The sequence below is a fragment of the Pseudophryne corroboree genome, chromosome 3, assembly GCF_028390025.1.
Source record: "Pseudophryne corroboree isolate aPseCor3 chromosome 3, aPseCor3.hap2, whole genome shotgun sequence".
NCBI classification, from domain to species: Eukaryota; Metazoa; Chordata; class Amphibia; order Anura; family Myobatrachidae; genus Pseudophryne; species Pseudophryne corroboree.
Genome location: NC_086446.1, coordinates 179,619,499 through 179,631,592, shown reverse-complemented (window position 1 = coordinate 179,631,592; position 12,094 = coordinate 179,619,499). Strand labels below are relative to the sequence as shown.

Sequence of the window (12,094 nt, the reverse complement as noted above, 5' to 3'; positions counted from 1 at the left end):
TCAGAGCCTTAAAAATATACATTGCAAGGACGGCTGGAGTCAGAAAATCTGACTCGCTGTTTATATTGTATGCACCCAACAAGTTGGGCGCACCTGCTTCTAAGCAGTCGATTGCTCGTTGGATTTGTAACACAATTCAACTTGCACATTCTGTGGCAGGCCTGCCACAGCCTAAAACTGTAAAAGCCCACTCCACAAGGAAGGTGGGCTCATCTTGGGCGGCTGCCCGAGGGGTCTCGGCATTACAACTCTGCCGAGCAGCTACGTGGTCGGGGGAGAACACGTTTGTAAAATTTTACAAATTTGATACCCTGGCAAAGGAGGACCTGGAGTTCTCTCATTCGGTGCTGCAGAGTCATCCGCACTCTCCCGCCCGTTTGGGAGCTTTGGTATAATCCCCATGGTCCTTTCAGGAACCCCAGCATCCACTTAGGACGATAGAGAAAATAAGAATTTACTTACCGATAATTCTATTTCTCGGAGTCCGTAGTGGATGCTGGGCGCCCATCCCAAGTGCGGATTATCTGCAATCCTTGTACATAGTTATTGTTAACTAATTCGGGTTATTGTTAAGGAGCCATCTTTAAGAGGCCCTTTCTGTTGTCATACTGTTAACTGGGTTTAGATCACAAGTTGTACGGTGTGATTGGTGTGGCTGGTATGAGTCTTACCCGGGATTCAAAATGCCTCCCTTATTGTGTATGCTCGTCCGGGCACAGTACCTAACTGGAGTCTGGAGGAGGGTCATAGGGGGAGGAGCCAGTGCACACCACCTGACCTAGTAAAGCTTTACTTTTTTGTGCCCTGTCTCCTGCGGAGCCGCTATTCCCCATGGTCCTTTCAGGAACCCCAGCATCCACTACGGACTCCGAGAAATAGAATTATCGGTAAGTAAATTCTTATTTTTTAGCTGTATGCTTATACTGAATAAGACTGTACATTGCATGAACCATTACCAGGTGGTGTTATCTAAGTGCATGCTTCTTCCACCACAGGTTCTACTGTGTTCGCAGAGATCCAAGGAGTTGTGGACGCCAGTGTTAAGCTGTCTGGTATGCCCGACCTCACTCTGTCTTTCATGGTAAAATAAGTAAATTTATTTATGTAATTTCTTCCTTTTTAATAATCCTATGTTATTTAGTTTGGCATACAAATGCTATGCAGGGATGTACTGGATCAAGTAGCTGGGAGTTGTCATACATGGCAGGGTTTAAAGTAGCAGATTTCTTCGTAGAAATGTAAAGGCACACCAGCCCCATATATTGCCACCTCTCCCAAATGACTTAGCAGATTTCTTCTATTTGTACTAAAATTCCACAGCTCCCTCTGTACCACTCCCCTCCTACGCTGCAGGTCAGATGTACTATACTGTACTTAAAATGAGTGGAATATGAGAGGGACACAGAGACGACCCCAGAACCTTGTTAGCATTAAATTGCAGTGTATAAGAACCTGATGTGCCAAGTGATGCCCTGCTAATGTTTCCACCTTACTCACAGAACCCGCGACTTCTGGATGATGTCAGCTTCCACCCTTGTGTGCGTTACAAGCGCTGGGAATCTGAAAGAGTTCTCTCCTTCATTCCCCCTGACGGCAACTTCCGGCTGATGTCTTACCGTGTTAGCTCACAAAAGTAGGTCCTGAGAATCTAAGTTACACAGTGAGCATCACCCTTCACTAGCAGCCCATACAGGCAAAAGCTGAAATACAACATAGGATCATTTACCTATAATAATGTGAACAATTTAGCTTGTGCTGCATTTCTGATGGAAAGTCCCCTCCGTCACAATCCATTATTGTATGTATGTATGTATGTATGTATGTATGTATGTATGTATGTATATATGTACAGTATGTTCCAGCATATCTCCAGAAAGCCTACAGCAATTTACACCAAACTTGGAACACACATGACTTACAATCTGGGAACAAACACTGTGGGGGTAAGTCATGTGTGTTCCAAGTTTGGTGTAACTTGGTCCAGACATTCCGGAGTTATGCTGTCTTCTGAAATACTCTGTGCTGCTGCATCACCCCAAGGGGTACTAGGGGTGTGTTACCCCCACAGTGTTTGTTCCCAGATTGTAACACACCCCTAGCACCCCTAGGGGTGGGCCAGCAGCGCAGACTGTATCAGGACATGCATGATGTGGCAGTGACATGATGTGAGGAGGGGAATGGAGGTAGCAAGAAGCCACACGCTGAGAGTTATATAGTGGGAGGAGCAGGGTCCCCAGCAGCACAGAGTATATCAGGACATGCATGATATGTCAGGCAGGGCTGCATGTGACAGGGGCAGTGACATGATGTCAGGAGGGGAATGGAGGTAGCATGAACCCACACACTAAGAGTTATATAGTGGAAGTAGCAGGGTCCCCCAGCAGCACAGAGTAGATCAGGAGATGCATAATGTGCTGCACTATATAAGAAATGTAAATGTAATTAAATTGATCATTTCACAGGGGCACTGACATGATGTTAGGAGGGGAATGGAGGCAGCAAGAAGCCACAGACTGAGAGTTGTATATTGGGAAGAGCAGGGTCCCATGGGGGACCAAAAAGGGGTCCGGCCACTACACAAAGTGCATCAGGGAAGCAAGATATACCTATATACTAGATCTCCAACCAACGTCTATTAACGAACAACTATAATTCTAATTTACCATCGTCATCCCATAGCGAAGCGTGGGTGTTCAGCTAGTAATGTATAAACAAGGGCCTGATTCAGATGTGGACAGATTTGCACAGCCGCTGTGTTATAATATGCTAATGACGCAAGAGGTGTCTTGTGTAAATAAAGGCATCCTGCAGGCTTCTGTGATCCGCTGCTGCATCCAAGAACATTGGTGATCTAAGCGATCCTCAGGTCATACAGGATGCCTGGTGTTTTCACGCAGCCAGTGATCTTAGCACACCCAGAAAACAGTTGACATGCCAGTTTCATGGAATGCTAGCCCAGAGAGATTAAAAGAACATCATACTTTGTACATAATAATACATTTGTATTCTAGTAAGATCACATTTACAGCTTTAGCATGAGATGTGTGCTTTTATTATTCACAAACCTTTCCCTTATTCCTCCATAGCCTGGTTGCCATTCCATTGTACTTAAAGCACAATATCACTTTCCAAGAGAACAGCTCCAGTGGGCGGTTTGACGTGACTGTGGGTCCCAAGCAGAACATGGGGAAGACAGTGGAAGGCATAGTGCTAACTGTAAACATGCCTAAAGTTGTCCTGAACATGAACCTCACCCCAACACAAGGAACGTACACGTTTGATCCTGTTAACAAAGTACGTCACATTTTTCAAGTTAATAACATAACCATCAGATGTGGATGAGCTGCTGTACTGACTTCACCGTAATAGACAGTGGATTATCAGTGTGAACTATGACGAGTCCCACAACAATAATGTGGTATGGTAAAGCCAAAATTAATCTAGACGTTATCTGCCTTGTCTAATTAAAAAAAAAAAAAAAAAAAGCAAAGCATAGTGCTGATACAGTACTAATACCAGTCACCCAACGTTTTTAAAAGAAGTGTCCAGTGATTCTCATTGTGGAGTAAGGCCAAATCAAAATGGCTAAATAAGTATGTGCATGCTTGTTGTGTCTCGCAGTATTCCTTCCAGCTCCCTTCTAATGTATCTGAGCCGGCAGTAGTAGCCTTATATTATTGCTTGGCGTGTCTCGTAGTATTCCTTCCAACTCCCTACTAATGTATCTGAGCCGGCAGTAGTAGCCTTATATTAGTGCTTCGTGTGACTCGCCGTATTCCTTTCAGCTCCCTACTAATGTATCTGAGCCGGCAGTAGTAGCCTTATATTAGTGCTTGGTGTGTCTCGCAGTATTCCTTCCAGCTCCCTTCTAATGTATCTGAGCCGGCAGTAGTAGCCTTATATTATTGCTTGGCGTGTCTCGTAGTATTCCTTCCAACTCCCTACTAATGTATCTGAGCCGGCAGTAGTAGCCTTATATTAGTGCTTCGTGTGACTCGCCGTATTCCTTTCAGCTCCCTACTAATGTATCTGAGCCGGCAGTAGTAGCCTTATATTAGTGCTTGGTGTGTCTCGCAGTATTCCTTCCAGCTCCCTACTAATGTATCTTAGCCGGCAGTAGTAGCCTTATATTAGTGCTTGCTGTGTCTCACAGTATTCCTTCCAGCTCCTTACTAATGTATCTGAGCCGGCAGTAGTAGCCTTATATTAGTGCTTGCTGTGTCTCGCAGTATTCCTTCCAGCTCCCTTCTAATGTATCTGAGCCGGCAGTAGTAGCCTTATATTAGTGCTCGTTGTGTCTTGCAGTATTCCTTCCAGCTCCCTACTAATGTATCTGAGCCGGCAGTAGTAGCCTTATATTAGTGCTTGGTGTGACTCGCCGTATTTCTTCCAGCGCCCTACTAATGTATCTGAGCCGGCAGTAGTAGCCTTATATTAGTGCTTGCTGTGTCTCGCAGTATTCCTTCCAGCTCCTTACTAATGTATCTGAGCCGGCAGTAGTAGCCTTATATTAGTGCTTGCTGTGTCTCGCAGTATTCCTTCCAGCTCCCTTCTAATGTATCTGAGCCGGCAGTAGTAGCCTTATATTAGTGCTCGTTGTGTCTTGCAGTATTCCTTCCAGCTCCCTACTAATGTATCTTAGCCGGCAGTAGTAGCCTTATATTAGTGCTTGCTGTGTCTCACAGTATTCCTTCCAGCTCCTTACTAATGTATCTGAGCCGGCAGTAGTAGCCTTATATTAGTGCTTGCTGTGTCTCGCAGTATTCCTTCCAGCTCCCTTCTAATGTATCTGAGCCGGCAGTAGTAGCCTTATATTAGTGCTCGTTGTGTCTTGCAGTATTCCTTCCAGCTCCCTACGAATGTATCTGAGCCGGCAGTAGTAGCCTTATATTAGTGCTTGCAGTATTCCTTCTGGCTCCCTACTAATGGATCTGAGGTGGCAGTAGCAGCCTTATATTAGTGCTTCGTGTGACTCACAGTATTCCTTCCAACTCCCTACTAATGTATCTGAGCCGGCAGTAGTAGCCTTATATTAGTGCTTGGTGTGTCTCGCAGTATTCCTTCCAACTCCCTACTAATGTATCTGAGCCGGCAGTAGTAGCCTTATAATAGTGCTTGGTGTGTCTCACAGTATTCCTTCCAGCTCCTTACTAATGTATCTGAGCCGGCAGTAGTAGCCTTATATTAGTGCTTGCCGTGTCTCACAGTATTCCTTCCAACTCCCTACTAATGTATCTGAGCCGGCAGTAATAGCCTTATATTAGTGCTTGGTGTGACTCGCCGTATTCCTTCCAACTCCCTACTAATGCATCTGAGCCGGCAGTAACAACCTTATATCAGTGCTTGCCGTGTCTCGCAGTATTCCTTCAAACTCCCTACTTATATATCTGAGCCGGCAGTAGTAGCCTTATATTAGTGCTTGCCGTGTCTCGCCGTATTCCTTCCAACTCCCTACTAATGTATCTGAGCCGGCAGTAGTAGCCTTATATTAGTGCTTCGTGTGACTCGCCGTATTCCTTTCAGCTCCCTACTAATGTATCTGAGCCGGCAGTAGTAGCCTTATATTAGTGCTTGGTGTGTCTCGCAGTATTCCTTCCAGCTCCCTACTAATGTATCTTAGCCGGCAGTAGTAGCCTTATATTAGTGCTTGCTGTGTCTCACAGTATTCCTTCCAGCTCCTTACTAATGTATCTGAGCCGGCAGTAGTAGCCTTATATTAGTGCTTGCTGTGTCTCGCAGTATTCCTTCCAGCTCCCTTCTAATGTATCTGAGCCGGCAGTAGTAGCCTTATATTAGTGCTCGTTGTGTCTTGCAGTATTCCTTCCAGCTCCCTACTAATGTATCTGAGCCGGCAGTAGTAGCCTTATATTAGTGCTTGCTGTGTCTCGCAGTATTCCTTCTGGCTCCCTACTAATGGATCTGAGGTGGCAGTAGCAGCCTTATATTAGTGCTTCGTGTGACTCGCCGTATTCCTTTCAGCTCCCTACTAATGTATCTGAGCCGGCAGTAGTAGCCTTATATTAGTGCTTGGTGTGTCTCGCAGTATTCCTTCCAGCTCCCTACTAATGTATCTTAGCCGGCAGTAGTAGCCTTATATTAGTGCTTGCTGTGTCTCACAGTATTCCTTCCAGCTCCTTACTAATGTATCTGAGCCGGCAGTAGTAGCCTTATATTAGTGCTTGCTTTGTCTCGCAGTATTCCTTCCAGCTCCCTTCTAATGTATCTGAGCCGGCAGTAGTAGCCTTATTAGTGCTCGTTGTGTCTTGCAGTATTCCTTCCAGCTCCCTACTAATGTATCTGAGCCGGCAGTAGTAGCCTTATATTAGTGCTTGCTGTGTCTCGCAGTATTCCTTCTGGCTCCCTACTAATGGATCTGAGGGGGCAGTAGCAGCCCCATATTAGTGCTTCGTGTGACTCACAGTATTCCTTCCAACTCCCTACTAATGTATCTGAGCCGGCAGTAGTAGCCTTATATATGTGCTTGGTGTGTCTCGCAGTATTCCTTCCAACTCCCTACTAATGTATCTGAGCCGGCAGTAGTAGCCTTATAATAGTGCTTGGTGTGTCTCGCAGTATTCCTTCCAGCTCCCTACTAATGTATCTTAGCCGGCAGTAGTAGCCTTATATTAGTGCTTGCTGTGTCTCACAGTATTCCTTCCAGCTCCTTACTAATGTATCTGAGCCGGCAGTAGTAGCCTTATATTAGTGCTTGCTGTGTCTCGCAGTATTCCTTCCAGCTCCCTTCTAATGTATCTGAGCCGGCAGTAGTAGCCTTATATTAGTGCTCGTTGTGTCTTACATTAGTAGGGAGCTGGAAGGAATACTGCAAGACACAACGAGCACTAATATAAGGCTACTACTGCCGGCTCAGATACATTAGAAGGGAGCTGGAAGGAATACTGCGAGACACAGCAAGCACTAATATAAGGCTACTACTGCCGGCTCAGATACATTAGTAAGGAGCTGGAAGGAATACTGTGAGACACAGCAAGCACTAATATAAGGCTACTACTGCCGGCTAAGATACATTAGTAGGGAGCTGGAAGGAATACTGCAAGACACAACGAGCACTAATATAAGGCTACTACTGCCGGCTCAGATACATTAGTAGGGAGCTGGAAGGAATACTGCATCTGAGCCGGCAGTAGTAGCCTTATATTAGTGCTTGGTGTGACTCGCCGTATTTCTTCCAGCGCCCTACTAATGTATCTGAGCCGGCAGTAGTAGCCTTATATTAGTGCTTGCTGTGTCTCACAGTATTCCTTCCAGCTCCTTACTAATGTATCTGAGCCGGCAGTAGTAGCCTTATATTAGTGCTTGCTGTGTCTCGCAGTATTCCTTCCAGCTCCCTTCTAATGTATCTGAGCCGGCAGTAGTAGCCTTATATTAGTGCTCGTTGTGTCTTGCAGTATTCCTTCCAGCTCCCTACTAATGTATCTTAGCCGGCAGTAGTAGCCTTATATTAGTGCTTGCTGTGTCTCACAGTATTCCTTCCAGCTCCTTACTAATGTATCTGAGCCGGCAGTAGTAGCCTTATATTAGTGCTTGCTGTGTCTCGCAGTATTCCTTCCAGCTCCCTTCTAATGTATCTGAGCCGGCAGTAGTAGCCTTATATTAGTGCTCGTTGTGTCTTGCAGTATTCCTTCCAGCTCCCTTCTAATGTATCTGAGCCGGCAGTAGTAGCCTTATATTAGTGCTTGCTGTGTCTCGCAGTATTCCTTCTGGCTCCCTACTAATGGATCTGAGGTGGCAGTAGCAGCCTTATATTAGTGCTTCGTGTGACTCGCCGTATTCCTTTCAGCTCCCTACTAATGTATCTGAGCCGGCAGTAGTAGCCTTATATTAGTGCTTGGTGTGTCTCGCAGTATTCCTTCCAGCTCCTTACTAATGTATCTGAGCCGGCAGTAGTAGCCTTATATTAGTGCTTGCCGTGTCTCACAGTATTCCTTCCAACTCCCTACTAATGTATCTGAGCCGGCAGTAATAGCCTTATATTAGTGCTTGGTGTGACTCGCCGTATTCCTTCCAACTCCCTACTAATGCATCTGAGCCGGCAGTAACAACCTTATATCAGTGCTTGCCGTGTCTCGCAGTATTCCTTCAAACTCCCTACTTATATATCTGAGCCGGCAGTAGCAGCCTTATATTAGTGCTTGCCGTGTCTCGCAGTATTTCTTCCAACTCCCTACTAATGTATCTGAGCCGGCAGTAGCAGCCTTATATTAGTGCTTGCCGTGTCTCGCCGTATTCCTTCCAACTCCCTACTAATGTATCTGAGCCGGCAGTAGTAGCCTTATGTTAGTGCTTGCTGTGACTCGCAGTATTCCTTCCAAATCCCTACTAATATATCTGAGCCGGCAGTAGTAGCCTTATATTAGTGCTTGCCGTGCCTCGCAGTATTCCTTCATCTCCCTACTAATGTATCTGAGCCGGCAGTAGCAGCCTTATATTAGTCCCCTAGAACAGTAATTTGTACAGACTGGGGTTTTTTTTCGGTTTGCTTTTCTTGCTCTCCCTCAAGGAACAGATCTGATAACCACACTACAAAAGACAGTCAAATCTTGAATAGTTGTGATGTAGGGACTTGTAATAATACTAGAATCCTGTATTTTCAGTATATGTATTTTCTTTTGATTAGCCTACAGGCTCAACACATGTAGAGCACGAATAGAGCAGCCTATCAAGCAATATAAACAGGATAGTTCCGTAATTAGCTGGTTGCCATCTGCCCCTATACTAATGTGACTTTTGCAGTAGGTTGAACGGACTTTATAATCTCCATAACCTCCTAACACCAGTTTTTCCATCACTGACCTGACTGCAGCTTAATCACTGAACAGTCAAAAGACAACTTCAGTATTTTGCACAACCACCTCACATTCTCTCTTTCATTAGGTGCTTAACTGGGACATTGGAAAGATTAATATACAGAAGCTACCTAATTTAAAAGGAATGGTCTCTCTGCAGTCTGGTGCCCCAAAGCCAGAAGAGAACCCCAGTTTAAACATTAACTTCAAGATCCAGCAGTTTGCAATCTCGGGTATGTATCCTTCTAGGCTTTCTGTTCTCATTTTACAATCAAGAGTATGGGTGCGGAGTCTTCAGTTAGAACATCCCCCCAGAAGGAGTGCTGCCCCTGCATAACAGTCCTTCTCAAACCCAAATGAAATGTGTACATTGGGGGTAATTCCAAGTTGATCGCAGCAGGATTTTTGTTAGCAATTGGGCAAAACCATGTGCACTGCAGGGGAGACAGATATAACATGTGTAGAGAGAGTTAGATTTGGGTGTGGTGTGTTCAATCTGCAATCTAATTTGCAGTGTAAAAATAAAGCAGCCAGTATTTACCCTGCACAGAAATAAAATAACCCACCCAAATCTAACTCTCTCTGCAAATGTTATATCTGCCACACCTGCAGTGCACATGGTTTTGCCCAATTGCTATCAAAAATCCTGCTGCGATCAACTTTGAATTACCCCCATTATGTATACAGCAAGGCTACCCGCCAATAAATTCTTCTATCAAAAACACACTCTTTAGCATTAGTTTATTGAAGCAAACAGGGTGACATCTTAAAGGAAGCAGATGCTTCAGGTTTCAAAAACCCCTGCAAGTGCAAATAGGGTACATCTTTTGGCACTTAGGGGATTTTGTAACATCGCAACATCTGCTTGTTTTATAATGTCACCCTGTATATCTGTTTTGCCCCAAGAAAATAGCTCTGAGCATTTTATTAAAGTGTTTATCAGCAGGCCTTGCTATTTATTGAATCTACATGTATCATTTTGTATTCAAGAATTTTTATATTTTGTGAGGGCGAGGTTTGTAACTTTTCCAATTCTCAAAGTTTAAATCTATTGAGCTTAGGCCGCATATCTTGCTCCAAAGTGGGTTTACTACTGAAATGCTATTCATGCTCTCACGTGGGGCGCTCTGGAAAGATACCTTGCATTTGGCCTCTGAGAGCAGGTCCAAGATGCTGGTTGTTCTGGAATGTCAGAGTCCAGACCAGATGGGTTTTGCTATGATTGCTGCATTAAAAATACAGGCAGACTTGCAAAAATTCCTGAACAACTTGCACCTTTCAGGCTATTACATATTATCCCACATGTCAAATGTAATAAGGTGTACTTGCAAAATGGTTATTTCTTATTTTCTTTTAAAATCAAATTTGTTTTATGGTGTTTAGACAAAAACACTAATTGTGCTGTAAAATTTGCAGTTTTTGTATTGTATCCTATTAAATTTGTCCTCCTATCAGATTTATCTGCTCTTGTAATATTCTCCTCTATACAAATTTATAAACGCTACAGTAAACAGTTATGAAAAGAACATAGTTAGTGTGCTCTACCTTTCTTCTGGTATCCGGACTCTAGGTCGACACCCATTGGTTGACAGTGAGTAGGTCGACACAGGAAATAGGTCAACACGGCCGAGGTAGAGTTTTTCACAATTTTTTTCCTTTTTTTGAACTTTTTCATACTTTACGATCCATGCGAGGCACCTTGCCCATGCGAGGGGACAGTGCATTAATTGGGTTTCCTGGTCACTTTACGATGAAAACGCCACCCAAAAAAAAAAATAGGATTTTGGTACTTACCAGGTAAATCCTTTTCTTTGAATCCATAGGGGGCACTGGAGTACTCTTGGGATATGGACGGGCGTAGCCGAACAAAGGCACTGAATATTCAAATTTAGGACTCTCCCCCCCCTCCATATCCCCGAGTACCTCAGTGTACGACCTCAGTGTTTTTTACTGAGCGAACAGGAACGATATAGAGAGGTTGACAATGGAGAATACCTATAACATAACGGACAACACAATGTTGACCCATAACCTTACTGTCAACTAAACAGTTGACACCATAACCGATAGAACTTTATAATTTGAACCAATCGGTGAAAATGTGTTACCATAAGCTCCTCTGAGCTTAATATCAATCAAGTAAAACTTGTTACCCTAAGCTCCCTTGAGCTTAAAACAACCCAGGTAAAACTGCTCTGGGTGGGCGTCCAGTGCCCCCTATGGATTCAAAGAAAAGGATTTACCTGGTAAGTACCAAAATCCTATTTTCTTTATCATCCACTAGGGGTCACTGGAGTACTCTTGGGACGTACCAAAGCTTCCCTCGTGGGCGGGAGAGCTGTTTGATACTTGTAACAGTAGGCAGCCCAAAGCTAGATGCTGATGGCGCCACCATTTATAACGTGTAAACGTGCACAAACATGGTGCACATGAAGGCTATATAGCCGCGTTTTAGACACTCCACGACCCACTGGGTCTGACATTCCCACAGAACCTGTGGGATGAGCTATTACTGACGTAGGCGATTGTAACTTAGCCTTAAGGTAAACCTGACTTGTAGTCATTATTATTACCCAACTGGATAATGTCTGCTAAGAAACTGGCTAACCCCAGTTGGCAGTATCATAGAGAACAAACAACGTATTCATATCACGTACTGTTGACGTCCGGGACATATATAAACGCGTAATGCGTGTACCACATTCAGAATTCTAAAATGTGCTGTCCACACAGGAACCCCTATTGGTATATTGATGTGAAGAATACGAAAGCGTGATTCGTCCGAAGATCTGCTTTGTCATGAGAAAACTCAAATACGGTGGCTTGGAATACAAGGCACCCAAATATGAAAACAAAACCCTTGCCGAAGCCAAGGCTATAAGAAAATTGTTTTCCAAAGTGAGAAACTTAATTCCCATTTGTTGAAAGGGTTCAAAATATGAAAACTGTAAGAAAACTGAACCCAACCTCAAGTCGCCTGGCGCTGTAGGTGGGATAAATAGTCTCTGAACTTTGATGACACCTTGTAGAAAGATGTGTACAGACGCAAATAGAGGCAAACGTCTTTGAAAATAAGTTTACCACACAGATACCTGCACTCTTAGTGCAGATTAACGCAGTTTTCCATGCCACCCCGTTTAACAGAATACGGGTAACTTGAAGGATGATGTTGGAAACTTCCAAGGTTTACAACCTATGTAAGCACACGAAATTTTGTAATAATGAGCTGCCTTAAGCGGCTTACTAGCTCGTAACATGGTTGGTATAACCGATACTGTAATGCTCTA

At 44.2% G+C, this 12,094-nt stretch overlaps 1 protein-coding gene across 2 annotated transcripts in view; it reads left to right on the top strand.

Annotated features, from left to right (window-relative positions):
* The window catches only part of AP3M1 (adaptor related protein complex 3 subunit mu 1), a 211,606-nt gene that overhangs the window by 193,959 nt on the left and 5,553 nt on the right, over positions 1-12,094 (top strand). For both annotated transcript variants that reach the window (XM_063958648.1, XM_063958647.1), the window contains 4 exons: positions 996-1,081; positions 1,500-1,633; positions 3,087-3,294; positions 8,896-9,040. In XM_063958648.1, coding sequence (XP_063814718.1) covers positions 996-1,081; positions 1,500-1,633; positions 3,087-3,294; positions 8,896-9,040 — 573 coding nt within the window. The remainder of the gene's footprint in view (positions 1-995; positions 1,082-1,499; positions 1,634-3,086; positions 3,295-8,895; positions 9,041-12,094) is intronic.